General features: G+C 44.1%; 1 protein-coding gene and 1 pseudogene across 3 annotated transcripts in view; one reads left to right on the forward strand and one right to left on the reverse strand.

Moving 5' to 3' along the window:
- The window catches only part of LOC120097802 (igE-binding protein-like), a 27,596-nt gene continuing 6,732 nt past the window's right edge, over window positions 1-20,864 (reverse strand). For 2 of the 3 annotated variants that reach the window (XM_087591672.1, XM_087591671.1), the window contains 3 exons: window positions 6,919-7,123; window positions 6,130-6,267; window positions 1-1,280 (listed from right to left, as the gene is read on the reverse strand). In XM_087591672.1, the coding sequence (XP_087447798.1) occupies window positions 1,113-1,280; window positions 6,130-6,267; window positions 6,919-6,924 (312 nt within the window). In that variant the 5' untranslated portion in view covers window positions 6,925-7,123 and the 3' untranslated portion in view covers window positions 1-1,112. Of the gene's footprint in view, window positions 1,281-6,129; window positions 6,268-6,918; window positions 10,123-20,864 lie in introns of those variants that run through there. The other variant, XM_087591673.1, reaches the window with a different exon arrangement.
- On the forward strand, window positions 8,676-11,185 carry LOC148000021 (uncharacterized; annotated as a pseudogene).

Consider the following 20,864-nt stretch of genomic DNA (forward strand, 5'->3'; position numbering starts at 1 on the left):
TTCTTCTGCGAACAAGCCTTTATTGTACAGCTCTCTTGAACAGGGACCCCGAGGGAGGAAAAGGCACTGCTTATATATGCTTAGGAGACTCATGTCGCTACCCGATTGGTTCAAGCCCCAATGCCCAATTTGCATGCCTCAAGAGACATGCTTGGCTCATGCGCACTGCGTCCTTCGGGGTGGACAACAGCTGTGCCCTGTTGACTCACTCACAGGAAATCGGCGCCATCTTTGGGCGTGGTATGGGCAGCTACCAACATCTCCCCCTCTCAAATAATATAAAGAACAAGGTCGATCAACCATTGGGCTCTTGTAGGACTCTCAGGGTTCGAGACCTTGAATGGATGTGACAAGGGCAAGGTACCTTCCTGCGTGCAATGGGACTAACCCTGCAGGGTGCAAAGGCTACCTTTAGGTGTAGGACACCCAATCCTGGTGCAATGTCTCAAAGGACTCAGGGTGCATGGGCTGTCTGAACAAAATCCCATTGTCAATCCTTAAGCATGTTTAACCAAACCAAGGGAGATGAGCCCACATCAAGTGCTGCAAGGGCCTGTGCAATGACCACTTTGTCACGTTGCTGTTGGGCACGTAGCTTACACACCAACCATAGCATAAACACTATCCCTCCGCACAAAAGCATGCCAACCCCAATTGCTCCCGCCCACTCCTTGAAGTGGGTCATGGCAGATGTGATCCAGGAAGATACTCCCTCTGCGAAAGAAGCATCAACTCTTGTGGAATTCACAGTTACAATGGCCACACGCAGCTGCTCCATCAAATTGTCAAATTCACCAGTCCAATTTCTTTGGCTGTCGAGGCGGCATAAGCCCCTCCTGTCTGGCCAGCCACCAGCCAGAAATCCAGGTGGCATTCAGCATTTACAGGGCCCAGATGAATCCCATAGCAAATTAAACTACGCTGTGGTCTGATTATACAACTTCATGCATGGATCATTATTTTGGGAAATATTACGTACTAGGGTAAAGCACAAGCTACCCAACAGGGAAAAATTCTTATATTCCCCTAAGCCAGCCACTTTCTCATCTAAGGGCAAAAAGGGCAAATCAAAGGACTTATTGGATGTAAAAAGGCGAGGAAACAATTTAGCATCATGATGAATTGGCATCGGCTTCGGGAACACCGACAGGATCCCCCATCGAGGTTCTGCTTGAATCATCAGGTGGGACAGGCATATCAGTAACAGCTGCAATATCATCTTGCTCGGGGAGCACTCCGCAAGTCAGGCGCTCCGGGATCCAGACCGGGCTGTCTTCACCCTGCGGAAACAGACAAACAGCTCCTCTGGATCGTATTAGAATAGGATCCGGGCCTTTCCATTCTCCAGTGAGTACATCCTTCCACTTCACCTGATCTTTGGGTGGGATAGGCCATTGCCCATGGCGTTCTGCTGCCGAATGGCCATGGGCATCTAAATTTAAGAAATTTAAAGTAAGAAGTGTGGTGGAGATGGCAACCTTGGGGGTTGGTGGCACCTCACCAATTCCCCCCTTTTTGTTTATTTAAATAAGCCTTTAATATGCGATGGGCACGTTCAATGATTCCTTGGTCTTGAGGATTATAAGGAAGTCCCGTCAGGTGTGCAACACCCATCTGATTGCAGAAATGTTTAAACTTTTCTGAAGTATAAGCAGGGCCATTGTCAGTCTTGAGCAGCCTAGGAAGACCCCAAGCACTCCAACCCTCAAGACAGTGGGCAATGACATGAGAGGCCTTTTCCCCAGACAAGGGAGAAGCAACTATGACCCCGGAGCATGTATCAATGGAAACGTGCACATAATTTAATTTTCCAAAGGTGGGGACATGGGTAACATCCATCTGCCAAACATGCAGGGGTCAAAGGCCGTGGGGATTAATGCCCACATGTGGGGTGGTAATAAACGCACTGCAATTACCGCAGCGAAGCACTATTTTTCTGGCCTCTGCTCTAGAAATAGAAAAATGCCTGCGTAAGGTCTCAGCAATAACATGAAACAAGGAATGGAACTGGGTGGCAGCTTCCACAGGAGTCAGCACAGCAAACGCAGTGGCTCTAGTAGCCAAATCGGCTAGGTTATTCCCATGAGACATTGGGCCAGGCAACCCTGAATGAGCCCTTATATGGGTGATGAAAAAAGGGGAATGCCGAGATAGTAACTCCTGCTGGATCTCCAGAAACACAGAAGCCACTGTACTAGTGGTTCTAATCAATCCCGCAACTTCTAAAGATTTAACTGAATTAACTACATAGGAGGAATCTGAAACAATATTTAATGGACCAGGGAACACTCAGAGCACTTCCAATAAAATCTGACACTCAACTAATTGAGGGGAATTAGGGGTAAATTGCTTAGTTACCACTTTACCATCATGCACATAAGCACCCAAACCAGTTTTCAAACCATCCGTATAAACAATATCTCCTGCCTGAAGGGGTTCCATGCTGGTAACCCGGGGAAACACAAGGGGATGACATTTTGCAAAGGTCAAAATGGGGTGCCTGGGGTAGTGATTATCAAACACCCCTGAAAAGATGCACACAAGTATTGCCCAGTCATCATTTGTAGTGGCCAGCACTTGGAGCTGTTCTGCAGTATAGGGTATAACAATTTTTATTGGATGTTTACCAAAATGAGTTACAGCTGCTTTTAGTCCTCTCATAGCCAATCTTGCCACCGCTGAGGGGTACCACTCTATGGTTTTAGCCGGAGAGGCTTGTGGGTGAATCCAAAGTAAGGGGCCATTCTGCCATAACACCACAGTGGGTAATTTAGCAGTTTGCAAAACACATAGCTCAAAAGGTTCATCAGGTTGTATCCTTACTAATTGAGCCTCAGAGTCTTCTCCACCTTTCGGAGGGCCTCTACAGCCTCCATAGACAGGGATCGCGGGGATGTTAATTGCGGATCCCCTTCCAATATATCAAACAAAGGTTTTAACTCAGCAGTAGATATTTTCAGGAATGGCCGTAGCCAATTAATATCTCCCAAAAATTTTTGAAAATCATTTAAGGTTTGTAGGTGATCTCACCTGATTTCAATTTTTTGTGGAGTAATAATTTCTGGATGTACAACGGCTCCTAAAAACTTGCCCATCAGCGATCTCTGAACCTTTTCAGTAGCTATAGTTAGCCCGAACTGTTGCAAATGCTTAATTAAGTCAGCATATACTATCTCAAGCTCTTGAGGTTTGGATCCACAGAGGAGTATATCATCCATGTAATGAAGAATCGTTAATGATGGATATCGCCCTCTGACAGGAGTCAGGGCCTGTTGTACATATAACTGACACATAGTGGGGCTGTTTGCCATCCCCTGAGGCAAGACTTTCCATTGATAGCGCTCATCAGGCTCCACATGATTTATTGCAGGCAGAGTAAAGGCAAACCTCTCTTTATCCTTAGGATATAAAGGAATAGAGAAAAAGCAATCCTAAATATCTATTATAATAACCTCCCATTGCTTAGGCAAGGCAGAAAGAAGCGGGAGACCGCGTTGGACTGATCCAAACAATTTCATTTGTGTATTAATTGCTCTAAGATCATGCAATAGTCTCCATTTTCCTGACTTCTTTTTTATAACAAATATTGGAGTATTCCAGGGTGAGCTTGAAGGTTCCAAATGTCCTAATTGCAACTGTTCCTTTACTAATTGGTGAGCGGCCTCCAGCTTTTCAGAGGAGAGAGGCCATTGAGGAACCCATACAGCCTCATCTGTTATCCACGGTATGGGCATAGCCCCCTCAACGGCCCCTAAGAAAAACCCAGACCGTGACGATCGAGTTTTGCAGTGGGTTGAATTGGCTCTGTAGTTCCTTGGTGATGCTTACCAATGCCTTTTCCTGGGACATACCCCATATCCCTCATCATTCTCTGTGCTGGTAGGGAATACTCATTCATAAGTTTAAGCCCTAACTCAGCCAAAATATCTCTTCCCCATAAGTTGACAGGTAAAGGAAGAACATATGGGACGAAACTAGCCTCCTGTCCTTCTGGGGCTTTCCACTTTAAGGGCCTAGAGCTAACAGTTGGACTAGCTTCATAAACTAAACCTTGTAATGAATGGGAAGATTGAATAATGGGCCATTTTGTAGGCCACCATTTAGTGGAGATAATGCTTTTGTCTGCCCCTGTATCTAGAATTCCCTCAAATGCTTTTCCTTCAATGGTTAGGATCAGAGTAGGTCGAGCGTGTAAATCGACCATAAGATATGCTGAATCAGTGCCCGTAGAGCCGAAACCCTTCTTTCCTCTTTTTGTACTTCCTGATTTAAACTGGGCGTGACAACTGGGTAAAACAAGCAATTGTGCAATCCGGTCACCTGGGGAAATGGAGAAGAGACCTCGTGGGGAGGAGCACATGATCTTCAACTGGCCCTCGTAATCTTGATCAATAACCCCAGGATGTACCACCAATCCCTTAAGAGTAGTAGAGGAGCGTCCTAAAAGCAGCCCAACCGTATTGGGTGGTGAAGGGCCATGAAAGTCAGAGGGGATAGACTGCACCCCCATTTGAGGGGTTAGGACGATTCTGGAGGTGGCACGGAAGTCCAATCCTGCGGAACCCGGAGTGGCTCTCCTGGGGAAGTTTGACGAGCCCAGGTTACTGGGGAACTGGTTGCCCTATATATGTGAGGGCCCTGAGAACGGGGGTCCTGTTGGACGTTTTTTGACACATCCAAGGGCTTCCCCGTTATGTCCTTTACTGACCTGCACTCATTGGCCCAATGCTTCCCTTTCTTACACTTTCAACACAGTCCTGGGACTTTCTTTGGATTAAAGCCAGGATTCTGATTCCTGCACTCCCTTTTCATATGACCAGGCTTTCCACATTGGAAACACATGATGCTTCTACTAGAGAGGCCAGGCCGCCTTTGTCCTTGTAATATAGCCATGGCTAGACCGGCATTGGTAAGTGGTCCTCCTATTTCCCTACAGGCTTTCAGCCAAGCCTGCAGCCCCTTAGACTTCCAGGGGAGGATTGCATTGCAGCATTCTTTGGTACATTGTTCAAAAACTAACTGTTCTATTAAGGGCATGGCCTGGTCTTGGTCTCCAAAAATCCTGCCAACAGCCTCCATCATGAGGGCCACAAAATCTGAGAAAGGCTCACTTGGTCCTTGGATGACCTTGGTCAGGTTCCCAGACACCTCTCCTCTGTTAGTTAGAGCTTTCCATGCCTTAACAGCACTAGTAGCAATCTGGCCATATACCTCCAAGGGGAAGGCAGTTTGATTATTGGCCCATTGCCCTTGTCCAGTTAACATGTCAAATGTCCAGGCAGGTTGTCCTGCTGCTGCATTTGCACGTGCTTGTGCTTGGCAAGCATCGTGCCACAGTGCCTTCCACTCAATATACTGTCCCATGCTAAGGAGACAGGCCTTTGTCACAGATTGCCAGTCTGCTGGAGTCATGGCAATGCTTGCTAGTCTTTCCACCTGTGACATGGTAAAATTAGCAGTAACCCCATAGGCACGAACAGACTCTGCCAGTTCCTTAACTTGCTTGTGCTCTAGGGGCTGATGAGAACGAACGCCATCGTCCTCAAACACAGGAAACATTTGCCTGATAGCTTGCTGTGTTTCAGGCGGACAGAAAGAGTACTCACACTTCCCCTCTGTATAAGGCAGGGGAGCGGGAGGCCACCGCGGCATTAATAACTTTCAGTTTCTTCACAGTGGCTCTCCACCTAGGCCCATATCTTTCTTCCTCATATCTGGCTGCCTCTTCCTTTAATTCCTCCTCCTCTGACTCTGACAACTCTTGCTCAGTCACTACCAGCCAGTTCTAAGGCTTCTAATTCCTTTAATGGATACAAAGTATCCTCTCCGGATGACTTGTACTTCGTCCTCCGGGGCACGCCTATTTTTTCCTCCGGCAGCGTTTCTTCCGCCTTTTGTATCTCTTTCATTTTTGTTTTAGTAACCTTTTCCTTTTTGCATGCTCCTAATTTCTCACTCTGCTCCGTTTCTGACATGCTCTCTTGAATGTCCGCTAAGACTTTCTGTCTCTCAAAGCAGAACACAACTAGCAAGAAGACAGCAGTCACTATAAGAACGAGCAACAATCCCTCCATGGCAGGACTAAATCCAGAAAGGGGCGTGCCTCTCAGAGCTTTCCTTTTAATTTACCTTCTCGCAGTTCTGAATCCTCTTCAGCACACTGAAGGGTCCCCTCGGCACCGGCGATGTTGGTTTCCGAGTTTTGGCACCACTTGTCACGCGCCCAACGTCTCGCCAGCAAGAACGACGCGCGGCAACAGGATTCTTCTGCGAACAAGCCTTTATTGTACAGCTCTCTTGAACAGGGACCCCGAGGGAGGAAAAGACACTGCTTATATATGCTTAGGAGACTCGTGTCGCTACCCGATAAGTGCAAGCCCCAATGCCCAATTTGCATGCCCCAAGAGCGGGCTGTAACGTGCTTGGCTCATGCGCACTGCGTCCTTCGGGGTGGACAACAGCTGTGCCCTGCTGACTCACTCACAGGAAATCGGCGCCATCTTTGTGCGCAGTACGGGCGGCTACCAACACCTGAGGCCTCATTCATTTCAGATCCAAACCAGCAAAGCTGCTTTAAATAAGTGAACAAAAACTGAGTAAGAGCCTCCCTCTACCCTAAAGGATCCGGTCTCCTAAGTCTCACCGAATCCAACAAGCGAACGTGAACACCTCACCTTCTCGTAAAAAGAAAGCCTTGATTCCACTCCATTCTGCTACTTCAAATTCCTTTATCACTTACTAGGTTGTATAGAAAACAATAGTGGTATTAAGGGTTCCCTTACTCAAGAGATCGGAGCTCTTCTTTCACATGCAGCAAGCTATAAAACATGGAGAAGGGCACACCCTGCGCAGGCGCTATGTGAAACCCCTGCTCTAAAGGGTACAGCGCGCTGACACACACAGCACTCAAGTGCTTACCTGCATCAGCTCTGGACCACTGGCCAGGTGTCTTCCCGAATGGGGTCTTCATTCATCTGCATCTATGTGAGCAGCAGAGCTGCTGGACTAGGGTGAAAATCCAATGTTCTCAGCTGAGGCTGCCCACAGATCAGTGTTCTTGTTAATCCACCATCCAGGTGTCGCCTTTACAAGTTCAGCAAAAACACATGGAATCCCAAGCACTCTGTAAAATGAGCGTCGAGACAGCAAAATGCCTAGTGAGCCTCTAGACATAACAGGAAATGTAAGCATAATTCTAAACTGAAGGCACCGATCCCTGGAGCAATGACAGCTCCCAGGTCAGAGCCAGTGTGGAGAAGAGGCTATGCAGAGACCAGGGAGCCCTGTCCTGTTAGAGCCTAAATTGAGTCTCAATACCTTATCCTCAGGTGTAAAAGTGTCAGAATGAAGCCCCACTGTGTGTAATTCATTCCGTTAAGAGGCCAGCAAGATGCCTCAGTGAAAAAGCCTGTCGTGCCTTACGAGCTGAAGAGGAAAGTCAGGGGAAGGCTGAGGTCAGAACTGGCTTCTGCAGCACAGAAGCTGTGTTTAAAGGATGGAATTTACTGGAAGATTTTCTTGAGAAAGGGTCTCACGTAGTCCAGGGTGCACTGGAACCTCTGATCCTCCTGCCTCCTGTGCTGTGTATCACCACATCTGGTTTTATAGTGAGACAGAAAGGAGGAGGCCAGGGCCTCATGCAAGCTAAGTGTGCGCTCTGGCGAGTGAGCTCCATCTCCACACCATCGTTCCTAGTACAGTATTCCTTTCTAAATGAAGCCTGCGCAGGGGCTCAGTGGGTGAAGGCATGAGCTGCACAAGCCTGAGCAGCTGACCTGGATCCCCAGAACCAACATAAGGATGGAAGGAGAGCCAACTCCACACTTCTCTTCTGACCTCCAAGTGTACACTGTGACACGTGCCCACACAGAAGCTGGAGGGAGCCATCCACAGACAGACATTTACCTGCTCATTGCAGTTTCCTCAGCATTCTCGAAACCTCCCACCATAGAAGGACAATCACTCTGAGACAAAGTCACCTAAATCCAGGCACCAGGTGGGGGAGAGCCCACATTGAAGAACAGAAGTCAAGAGCAAAAGGTGTCAACTGGGCAATGGCTTTAGATTCTGTATTTCTGAGAAATGCAATTCAGAACCTTCTTGGGGGTAAAATAAGTCTCACTAGAGATCCCAAGTAACACTGTTCATACACTACCTAAGCCTAAATGAAGGCCTCTGGACATCAAAGTTAATGTGAAGATGAAGGATGAGTCCCCTGCGATAGATCATTTGTATGTGAGAAGCCCTAGGTTTCATCCACAGCACCACCAAAAAATAAAAATTATAAAAGGGACTCAATTACTTCAAGTTGCTGAACACCTTGGTTGTCATAAACTTTTAAGAAGTATCTAAGTTCTTCAAAGGTCAAAATACTCTTTAACAATTTAAGCAAAAACCATCAATCCCTCTGACTAAACCCACAGATACCAACTTTTAACAAGGACCACAAATCCAGATGGTGGAAACTAATACTCTCATTTTTTAACCTTCCTTCTGAAATACAGCACCCCTTGCCCCAGGAAGACACAACACACTGCACCTGACTCTCAAGCCACAGATCTTACCAACCCTCTCTGCACATACTGTAGACCTCAAACAGGTAAACTCAATTGTGGCAGCCACTGACCTGCTACTCCAGCAAAGACTAGCCCTGTGCCTTTGGCGCTCAAGCACCAATGACCACAGTGCAGCTCAGGGTGGAGTCCTCAGCTACCCTGGAGAAGCAGAATCATGAATGGCACACCAAAGTTCACAGCCTTTATGCAGATCCTCAAAAAGTTCTCTATATCCCAAAACTTCCAAGGTCGAGACTGTCTCAGAGTCAAGCTGACCTCTCAGCTAATTAACACTATAAATACTGGGAAAGGGACTAGCCACACAGAAAGGGCAATCAAGGGATCGGAGACTGCAGCTTTGAGCCCCAGACAGCAGCCAGACATCTAGGGAAAGGAGATGCCAATTACTCAACCAATCAAGATGACACATGAACCATCAGTAGTCTGTGACACACATGCTCATGTGAGCTCTACTGACTGACAGCACTCCGTATGCTGGTGTATGGCTGTGCCAGGGGTCATCTGACCTGACTGCACAGGAGGATGCACTCACAGCCTCACTCTGAGGACCTCCTCTGGCTGGTCCTTCGCATCCTTTCCTGACACAAAGCTATAATCACAAAAGACTGTAAGTGTCTTGAATGAGAGAAAAGAGAATGTGCTTTGCGGGTTCTTCCTGTTTGATGGGTTGGACCAGATCACTGAGTGTCTGGAGCTTGGCATAGGTTTCTTTCTACATTTCTTAAAAAATGAAAAGTAAATGCAAAACAGAACCTCAGTTTCTCTCACCACCCCATCCTTGACAGGGATGCCTTGTTGTTTCCTCCAGTAGTGGGAAGGCTCAGGGAGACCTTAGAGTTAGATGCTGAGGGAAATCAGCAGAGCTGCAGTCAGAGCTCCCAGTTGTCCCTAGGAGGTTCTAGGAGGATTCAAGGTTCAACTCCACCTCAGTGAAAATGCCGTGAATTTGTTTTGTCTATTGTCTGTTGGAGTCTAATCCAGGGAGGGCCCCAACGAGCTAGGCAAGTGTTATAGACAGCTTTTAATTTTATTTTCAGTGGAGATCATCTTGGGTGTTTGCTGGGTTTGGGAGACTAGCTTCAAGGCAAGCCATTCTACATTTCTCTGCCTTATTTATACAGAAGTACGGGCCTCTGTTCTTCTGCTCAGGGCTGATGCTTTTCCCTCCCGTCTTTTGCAGTTCCAGCAAGCAACTTCTCCAGGACTCTACACCACAACACTGGTGGAACCCTCTTCAGAAAATGGATCACCTTCCTTTCTCTCAGCTATTGTCTTACCTTAAGTTCTTGGAGCATCGCATACAGAAGGAATTTAGTCAACTTTTCTGGGGCATATCCTCTGTGTTCTCAGAGTCAGTTGTGGCTACTGCTCAGGTCTTCAGAAGCCATACCTCAGCAGAACATAAATCTGTGACATTTTATGGTGCCCGTGGTCCTGCCCAAGCTCTATCCCAGGCTCACAGACCTCCACAGCTTTTCCAGGACCATCCATTGCCTCTCCAACTTGTAACACCAAGTTTGGTAGGTGCGACAGGGGTCAGAGACCTGGAAAAGCTACCAAGCACTACAGCAAGTCAAACACCTCCTTGTTTCAAGAGTAGGGCCTGGGGAATACCATGTCTTCCCACTGAGAGAGGTAGACAGGCACCCTACCAACTAAAAACCAGCCCTGGCAAGTGGGCTGTATTGGGAAGACAATAAAGGTTATGATATCCCAAAACATCCAAAAGCCAATAGCAGGTCCACTGGGAACTTTTCCAGGGGCACCCTGCCCAATAAAGTTCTGAGGCCACTCTCCATCCTTCCTGAGCATTGTCAGATGCTCCTTAACACTGAGGAGACACAGAACAGAGACAAGGTAACTAATGTGGGAGAGCAACAAAGAACCAACCACCTTCAGATTCCTCCCACTAAGAAAACCGACTCAGCTTCAGGGACATTTCCCACAAAACAGTGATCACTATTGCAAGAGCAGGCCTCAGCCTGCCCAGCCCTCCATCCTCAACCCCAAAATCTACATGTTGATCAAAATGATGGGGACTGTGCCCCTGGGGATACCCTTAAGGAAGGTCATAGCAAAGGGTGATATACATAACACCATCAAGAAGGGCCTCAGTATTGGGGGCAGCGATGTGCCTTGCTCTGTAAGCAGCACCCCTGGGAAGGGGCTGAAACCCAGGAACACTGCACTGAGGACAGATGATCTGTTCTACAGCAACCTTGCTGAGCACCATTCCTTTCTTGACTCAAAGACTGAAAGGAAGCTGGCATCAAACATCACAGAACTTCCAGTCAAACGCAGAAGGAGACCCATATCTGCAGATCCTTGAGACGAGGGATCTCACCACACCTGGGGTTCCAGCCTCAAACCTTCCCTGGGTTGTGTTCCCCTCCTCCCCCATCTTTGATTCCAAGGAGGAGTACTATTCCAAGGCTGCCATGATCCTGGAAAATTTGCATCACCGGGACCCAGGAGGGACAAGGGTAGAAAGTGTGTCAGCTGCCAGGCTGAGTTTATACCCTCACCAGCAGAGGTTTGGGAGACTCAAAGAGCCCCTCCACCTGCAGCCACCTGGAGATCCATGGCAGGGATACCTGTGGGTTCAGTGACCTGCTTTCTGCTTCCAGACAAAATCCCAGCAAAGCAGGACTATCCATCGAATGGGAAAAGACAGCTCATAATCAAATGGTTGATGCTTGACCCCCAAATGGTCAAGCATCAACCACTGAAGAGCTTTCAGAATGTCGCTGCAGGACAGCCCCACTGCGGTGAGACAGTAGTTGCCCCTGAAGAAAGGGTTCTACCTTCAGAAGCCCAACAGTCCAATGTCCTGGAGGTGAAAGAAGAGCCATCTGCATGGACAGTGAGTCTGGGATCCAGCGAGATTCACAATGGCCAAGCCATCAATAGCAATCCCAGGGACTTTGGGTCCGTAGGGGCCAAAAGAATCCCAGGCTTTCTCCAAACACCTGCCCCACAGCAATCACAGAACTCGGGTCTTAAACCACAAGCAAACAGTAAGATTGACTTGATATCAAAGGATCAGCCACAGCCCTGGCCTGTGAGAAATGATCCAGTAGAGTTCGGCCTGCCAAGGTCAGCTTCCTTCACTGTACTGGTTACCGAGTTGCCGAGTTTCCAGAAGAGATGTCAAAAGTCCAAGACATCGGAGGGCTTATGGGATGTCTTCATGAGGAGACATGAGAGGCTGGAAACTAAAATGGTCAGTATCCCAAAGGATAAGATCAAAATGAAGCATCTCAAGGGCTTTTATCCCCATGAAGAGGGGCAGAGTTCTATAAGATCTAGAGCCCTTCAGGGAGAAAGGCTTGGGAGAGGAAGGCTTTCTTTCAGAGCTCTACCAGTTCAAGGATACTGCCAAGACTCAGATACCAGGAAAAGGGGAGGCTACTTGTAAAAGCTCTTGGAAGAACATCCCAAGGAATGTTTTACAGTGTGGAAACATCAGTAGAAACTTCAAGGTACAAGGGGATTCTTTAAAGAATTTTCGCCCCACCCCCCACCCCGCAGCAGCTACTGAGCAGACATAGGAGGTTGTTGTACCAAGAAAAATGATCATTCACCATGTAATAGCTGAACTGCAATCCCTTGAGAAATTTCTGGTCCAGATCTTGAAGAACTCTGACAGGGACCCATCAAAGGTATATAACGTGGAATCGCTGATATCCAAGCTGGGTGGCTTATCCCACTCTTCTGAGGGTGTCTATGACCCAAACCAGAGCAGAGCAGCAAGCAGAATGAGCTGTGGCCTCGCCAGCTCGGAGGAGCACAGACATCCACTCACTTACAGAGGAACTGGAGACAAAAGAGAGTCAGGAGCTGATGCTCAGAAAGCCTACGACCAACATCCGAACCAGATGTAGATTAGAATGGGCTGGGACAGGCTCCCCATTCCCACAGGAATGACCATACATGCGGTTTCAGGGGTTTTAGAGATAAGCAGGAGCCAGGACTTGCTGACCAGAGAGCCTGCAACCCAGGTAAAGTTAGAATAAAGATTGGTATAGGCAAATGTTCACACAGAAGCCCTGAGGGGCACCACCATTCATTCAGATACACAAAAATTGTAGACAAAGAGCAACCAGATTTTGCCCATAAGTTCTTTGACCCACATCAAAGTACAAAGAAAGGAATGGGCTCTGGCTGCCTTATGGGATACAAAGAGAACCATCCAGTCAAGCACAAAAGGAACTGGAGGCCAGTAGCACTCAGGTGTTGCTGCCCAGGGAGCCTCTGACACCCAGTTACCAGAGCAGGCCAAGAGCTGATGCCTCAAGTCATCCCTCCTTCCCACAACTGGTCCTCTCCAAGTCGGCCAGTTCTTTTAAATACTGACCCATATTTCAATCCCTATATGAACTAATATTGTAAGAAAAAGCTTTAGTTCATCCCTCAAAATAATTTCATTTTTCCCTTTATTTTTATGTAGCTTTCAAATTTCAAGGAGAAAATAACATTAAATTTTATCATGATTATATTGAATTTTAAAAAGAGTACATTGAATTCTCATTTTCATTAAATTAGAATATATATAAATTACAATAACCAGCATCATTATAAAGTTGATTCTTTTAAAATATGAAGATGATGTTACTATTTTAGGTTTAGGACTATTAAATTTTATAATTTTAATATTGCAGAATGTTAACATCTAGGCTTTCCTACTTGCATTAAAATCTACCTAATTTCAAAAACAGAGTTAGTTCTTTGGAAAATAAATAGTTTTGAAAAGATCCTACACAAATTACCAAAGATAATTTATGGATAGCATAATTAGAGATGACAGGAGAGAGGCTACAAAAGATTTTGATAAAATGTAGAGAATTGTAAAGACATATGTTGAAAATACATATCCTAAAAAAACTTGAGACTGTAGAAGAAACCGAAAATTCCACTATGATTATCAAGCATAAATTAGGGGCCAGGTGTGGTTGAGTATGCCTTTTATTTCAGTAGTAGTTAGGATGCAAAGGAAGGCCAGTCTCTGTGAGTGTGAAGATAGCCTAGTCTATTCAGTAAGGCCCAAGACAACCAGTGTTCCAGTGTTCCATGGTGAAACCCTGTCTCAGAAAAAAAAGACGTGTCAGTGGTTAAGAGTACTAATGCTTTAGAAACCTGGAGAATGCTCAGATTATACCATCCACAGCTAGTAGGTCAAACTACATAAAACTCTAGCTGCAAATTATCCCTTCTAGCTTCTGTGGGCATGCGCACACACACACGGGGGGGGGGGGGGCGGGGGGGAACAGAGATATCATAAAATAAAATATTATTTAAAGATTGGGAAGATATAAACAATTTAAACATATCCACTTACCTTACAACCAACATGGATTAATCACAGGGATATAACTTTGGTTTAACTAGTGTAACCCAAAAAGTGTAACACCTGATATGAATATGCTTATGAATAAAAATCATCTGAATAGCTGCACAGAGGATATTTGACAAAGTTCAATATGCTTTAAGTGATGAAAGTCCCAATAAAATATGAATTGACATAAGATACTTGAATGCACTAAAAGCTTTATATGACAGAATTAAGGCCAACATTATAGGAAATATTGCAAGTTGAGAATATGTCCTTTAACATCTGAAATGAGACAAGGGTATCTTCTCTCCACACTCTTCTTATCCACTTAGAGCTTGAACACTAAGAACAATAAGAAAAAGAAATAAAATGCATACAAATACATAATCCAAACTGCTTCTATGCATGATTCTGTATTTAAAAGTTCATACACATGACAACAGAAAATTCCAGAACTGACAAACACTGTCAGGAAAGAAGGCAGATCACATTAGAAATATAAGAGTTACCTTTGCCATATGAACAGCAAAGAGGCAAGGCATAAAACTGGAAAGCTCTTGCTATGCCAAGGATACCCTCAATATGACAAAATGGCACCCTACAGATTGGGAAATGATCTTCACCAAGCCTACATTTGAGAGATGACTAATATGTTTAAGAACTCAAGAAATGGGACAAGAACAAGCCAAATAACCTAATCAAATAATGGGGTACAGAGCTAAACAGAGGATTCTCAACAGAGGAATCTCTAATGGCTGAGAAGCACTTAAATGTTGAGCATACAGTCATCAGGGAAACGTAAATCAAAAGGACTCAGAGATTCCAACTTACAGTTGTCAAAATGGCTAAGATCAAGAAACCAAGTGACAAGAGGAACTGTCCTCCACTGCAGGTAGTACAGACTTGTACAACCACTTTGGAAATCAATCTGGCAGTTTCTCTCTTGGGATTCGTTCTACCTAGCTATATCTCTCCCGAGTAAATACCCACAATCTCACAACTATATTCATACCAACATTATGTGTAATACCCAGGATTGGAAACAACCTAGATGTCCCTCAAATGAAGAATGGATAAAACACTGAGGTACATTTTTACAAAGGAATAATATTCAGCTATTAAAAACAAAGACTTCGCTTTTGGCCTGAGCCTTCCACTTGGGCACATCACCAGTTAGTCTTCTCTTCTGAAGACCCGAGTCTGGAGGCCTCCCAGGAAATCAGCTGCTGCACATAGAGCAACAAATTAGCAGCTCCCCTCCTCCTCTGACAACCACAGAGGTCATGCAGACCTGAAGATAACACAAATGCCATCCCAGGCTACCACAACAAGCAAAATATCTCAATCAGTATAGGTAGAGAACCCAAAATATTCCAGGATAAAACCAAATTCTCTACCAATCCATACTGACAGAGGATTCTAGAAGGAAAACTCCAACACAAGGAGGATACCTACACCAAACAAATATAATATATTAATTACCTCAAAACAAAGCAAAAAGTTGAGAATCACATGGACGTAATGCCATGTACAATTACAAATGTCACAGGAACTGACAATCATCTGTCTTAAATATTTCACCACAACTGACTCAATTCCCCCAATAAAAGACATAAGCTAACAGACTAGATACAAATACAGGGTCCAATATTTTGCTGCATAAAAGGAACACACCTCAATAAAAAAAAAAGGCAGATGCTACCTCAGAGTGAAAGGATGGAAAAATAGACATCAAGCAAATAATCTCAAGAAATATGCTGGAGTTGCCATCCTAATGACCAATAAATTGAAAAATAGATTTTCAACCAAAAGTTATCAAGCAAGATGGGGAAGGACAGTCACTTCATATTCATCAAAGGAATAATCCACCAAGAGAAAGTCTCATTTCTCAATAACTATGCCCTAAATGCAAGGGCACCCACATTCATAAAAGAAACTTTGATGAAGGTCAAAACCCACCTTGAACCCCAAACAGTCATAGCAGGAGACTTCAACAACCTACTCTCACCAATGTACAGGTCATTGAAACAAAATCTAAACAGAGACACAATGAAACCTAATAAAGGTTATGAAGCAAACCGTTTAACAGATATATACAGAGCATTTCACCCTCAAACAAAAGAATATACCTTCTTCTCAGCACCTCATGGTACCTTCTCCAAAACTGACCAAATAATCTGTCACAAAACAGGCCTCAACAGATATAAGAAGATTGGCATAGGGGTTGGGGATTTAGCTCAGTGGTAGAGCACTTGCCTAGCAAGCGCAAGGCCCTGGGTTCGGTCCCCAGCTCCGAAAAAAAAAAAAAAAGAGAGAAAAGAAGATTGGCATAATCCAATGCATCCTATCAGATCACCACAAACTAAAGCTAGATGTGAATTAGAAAAAAACAGAAAACCCACATACCAAAGGAAACTGAACAAATTTCCAGGCAATAACAGAGACTTGGTCAGAGTCTAAAGAAAGAAATTCAAGACTTCCTGGAACTCAATGAAAATAATGACATATCATACCCAAACATATGGGGTACAATGAAAGTAAGAGGAAAAGTTATAGCACTCGGTGCCCTCATAAAGAAGTTGGAGAGATTCTATGCTAACAATATAACGGCACAACTGAAAGCCCTAGAACAAAAAGAAGCAAATATACCCAAGAGGAGTAGAAGGTCAGAAATAATCAGCCACAAGGCAGAAATCAATGGAATAGAATGAGCTCACTCTTGGAGAAAATCAACAAGATAGAGAAAGCCCTAGCCAAACTAAAGGACACAAAGACAGTATCCAAATTAACAAAACCAGACATAAAAAGGAGATATAACAACAGAAACTGAGGAAATTCAAGAAATGGTCAGATCCTACTACAAAAGCCTATAGTCAACACTACCAGAAAATCTAGATGAAATGTATGATTTTCTAGACAGATACCCCGTACCAAAGTTCAATCAAGAGAAGATAAACTATCTAAACAGACCCCTATCCCCTAAGGAGATAAAAGTCATTAAAAAAAACCTTCCAACCAAAAAGAAAAGCTACAAAAAAGAGCTACACTCCTCACACTGTTCCATAAAAGAGAAACTGAAGAAACACTCCTTGATTCACTCATGAAGCCACAGTTACTCACACTCCTTGATTCACTCATGAAGCCACAGTTACTCACACGCCTTGATTCACTCATGAAGCCACAGTTACTCTGCTATCACACAAGGACCCAAGAGAAAAAAGGAACTTCAGACCAATTTTGCTTATAAATATCAAAGCAAAAATACTGAATAAAATTCTAGCAAATCAAATCAAAGAAGACATCAAAACCATCATTCACCATGATCAAGTAGGCTTCATTCCCAGGGATGCAGGGTTGGTTCAATGTACGAAACTCCATTAAAGAGAACCACTATATAAACAAACTCAAAGGAAACAAAATCACCCAAACATCAAGGATTTGACACAATACAACACCCCTTCATGTTAAAAGAATTGGAGAGATCAGGAATTCAAGGCCAATACCTAAACATAATTAAGCAATATACAACAAACCAATATACAAGAAACCAAAAACCAGTATCAAAATCTATGGAGAGATACTTGAGCAATCCCACTAAAATCAGAGACAAGACAAGGATGCTAGCTCTCCCCATACCTAATCAATATAGTACTCCAAGTTCTAGCTAGTGCAGTAATACAACAAATGGAGGACAAGGGGATACAAATTTAAATAGAAGAAGTAAGGGTATCACCATTTGCAGATGATATGGTAGTATACATAATTAGTCCCAAAAATTCTACCAGAGAACTACTACATCTGATAAACAACTTCCCTAAAATGGCTGGATATGAAATAATTGGGCTGAAAAAGAAATTTGGGAAACAACACCCTTCTCAACAGTCAAAAAAAATTAAAATATCTCTTGGTAACATTAACCAAACAAATGAAGTATCTGTATGAAGAGAACTTCAAGTCTTTCAAGAAAAAAAATGAAAGAAGACCTCAGAAGATGAAGAAATATCCCATGTTCATGGATTGGTGGAATAAACATAGCAAAAATGGCCATCCTATCAATAGCAATCTAGACAGTCAATGAAATCCCCATCAAAATGACAACACAATTTTTCACAGATGTGGAAAGAGCAATTTTCAATTTCATTTTGAACAACAAAAAACACAAATAGTGAAAACAATTCTTAACAATAATAATACTCTGGGGGAATCACCTTCCCTGTTTTCAAGCTATGCTACAGAGCAATAGTAATAAAACCAGCATGGCATTGGCACAGAGACAGACAGATGGATCAGTGGAATAGAATTGAAGACCCAGAAATAAACCCACACACTCATAGACACTTAATCTTTGACAATGACAAAGAAGCCAAAAATATACAATGGAAAAAAGTAAGCATCTTCAATAAATGATGCTGGTATAAGTGACAGTTGGCCTATAGAGAAAGGAAAACATATCTATTTTTCACTTTGCACAAAGCTCAAATATAAGTGGATCAAGGACCTCAAAATAAAACCAGATACACTGAATCTAACAGAAATAAAAGTGGGAAAGAGAATCAAACTCATTGGCATGGATGGTGGGGATTTCCTAAACAGAACTCTTATGGCTCAGGCACTAAGATCAATAATTGATAAATGGGACCTCATGAAACTGGAAACTTCTGTAATGCAATGGACATGTCAACAGGACAAAGTAGCAACCTACATATAGGTAAAAATCTTCACTAACCCCACATCTGACAGAGGCATAATATCCAAAATATATAAAGAACTCAAGAAGCTAACTGTCAAAAAAACTCAACAACCCAATCAAAAAATGGGGTACAGAGCTAGACAGAGAATTCCCAGCAGAGGAATCTCAAATAGCTGAGAAGCACTTGAAGAAATGATCAAAGTCCTTAGTCATCAGAGAAATGCAAATCAAAATGACCCTGAGATTCCACTTTATACCAATAAGGATGGCTAAGGTCAAAAACAACACATGTTGGTGAGAAGGTGGGGAAAGAGGAACACTCCTCCATTGCTGGCGGGATTGCAAACTGGTACAACCACTCTAAAAATCAATCTGGGGCTTCCTCAGAAAATTGGAAACAGATCTTCCTGAAGACTCAGCTATACCCATCTTGGTCTACTATGCCACAAAGGCATGCATTCCACTACGTTCACAGCAGCATTACTTGTGATAGTCAGAAGCTCAAAACAACCCAGATGTCCCACAATGGAAGAATGCTTCGAGAAAATATGGTTTACTTACACAATGGAATATTATTCAGCTATTAAGAAAGAGGAGATCATGTGTTTTGCAGGCAAATGGATGGAACTAGAAAATATAATTCTGAGTGAGGTAACTCAGACCCAAAGGACACATTTGATATGTACTCACTAATAGGTGAATATTAGCCCAAAAAAGCTAAAAATATCTAGATTACCATCCACAGAACTCAAGAAGGTTAACAAGCAGAAGATAACTCAATCCCATTTCAAAGGGAGAAGAAAGAAATCTTGGGGAGAAGGGGAGACAGGCAGGGGAAAAGGGAAAGATGATGATGTACTGGGTGGGGGACAAAACAGGATTGAAGCCTTGAAGGCCGACACAAAGAATGGAAACAGGCAACCTTGGGAGGTAGGAGGTGGACAGGGTACTGTAGAAAGTACAAGAGACCTGGGAGGTGAGAGACACTCAGGACTGGCATGGAGGGACCTTAGATGAAATTCCCAACAGTGGGGAGAGGGCACTTGTAGAGTCCACTTCCAGTAGAATGACAAGGGATTGATTGTGGGGATTGGTTTGCCATCCTACAGTCAAGAACTGTGTCCCAGGATTGTCCCTGTCTAACAGAACTGCAGGGACAGGGACGAAACAGAGAAAAGAATGATGTTATGGTAAAAATTGAAAACGAATGTTTTCTATTAGTTCCCATGAGCCAGATCTGCTCCACTCTCTACTGCCCAATCATTTAGGACCTTGACATCAACCTACAGACTGAAGGAAAGGAGGTCCAGTGACGAGCCCAAATTTCTATCCAGCTCAAGGAGACAATATTATTGATGCTATGATGTACTTACAGGCATGAGCCTAGAATGGCTGCCCTCTGAAAGGCCCAACAAGCAGCTAAAAGAGTCAGATGTAGTTAAACCCAACTGAAAGGCAAAAGCTGGGGAGCCCTATGATTGAATCAGGGAAAGGCTGGAAGAAGGTAACTTCATAGGAATACCAACCATCTCAACTAAACTGGACCCTCAAGATCTCTCAGAAATGAGCCACCAACCAGGCAGCATACACTAGCTGACATGGGGCCTCCAAAACATTGAAAGCAGAGGACTGCCTGGTTTGGACACAGAGAAGACGCACCTAACCCTCAAGAAACTTGAGGCCCTAGGGAGTAGGGATGTCTGATAGGGTGGTGTGGGGGTGGTTGGGAAATCTTCTAGGATACTGGGAAGGAGGAATGGGATGAAGGACTGTTGGAGGGCAGACTGGGAAAGCAATGACAACTGGACTATAAAAATGATTAAATACTAATAATAATAATAATAATAAATAAAAACAAAGACACCATTACATTTGCAGGCAAATAGATGAAACTAGAAAATATCATCCTGAGTAAGGTAACCCGAACTCAGAAATGCATGCAAAGTAAGCAGTCACAACTGGACATTAGCTACAAAATACAGAATAACTATTCTTCAATCCACAGAGCCAGAAAAAAACTAAAGAACATGGAAGGCCCAAAGAGGATGAATTAATCTCATTCAGAAAAAAATGCAATAGACATCAGAGGTAGATGAAGGGAGAGAACTGGGTGGGAGAGGGGTTGAGAAGCAGCAGGTGGAACCAGATGCAGACACCCATAGCCCAACATTGGACAGGGTTTGGGAAGTCATGTGGAAGGGTTGGGAGTAAGGATGGGGAAACAAGAAGGGTCAAGGACACCACTAGCTGACCTACACAGCCAACT

Source organism: Rattus norvegicus, chromosome 17 (assembly GCF_021556685.1).
Source record: "Rattus norvegicus strain SHRSP/BbbUtx chromosome 17, alternate assembly SHRSP_T2T, whole genome shotgun sequence".
Lineage (NCBI taxonomy): Eukaryota > Metazoa > Chordata > Mammalia > Rodentia > Muridae > Rattus > Rattus norvegicus.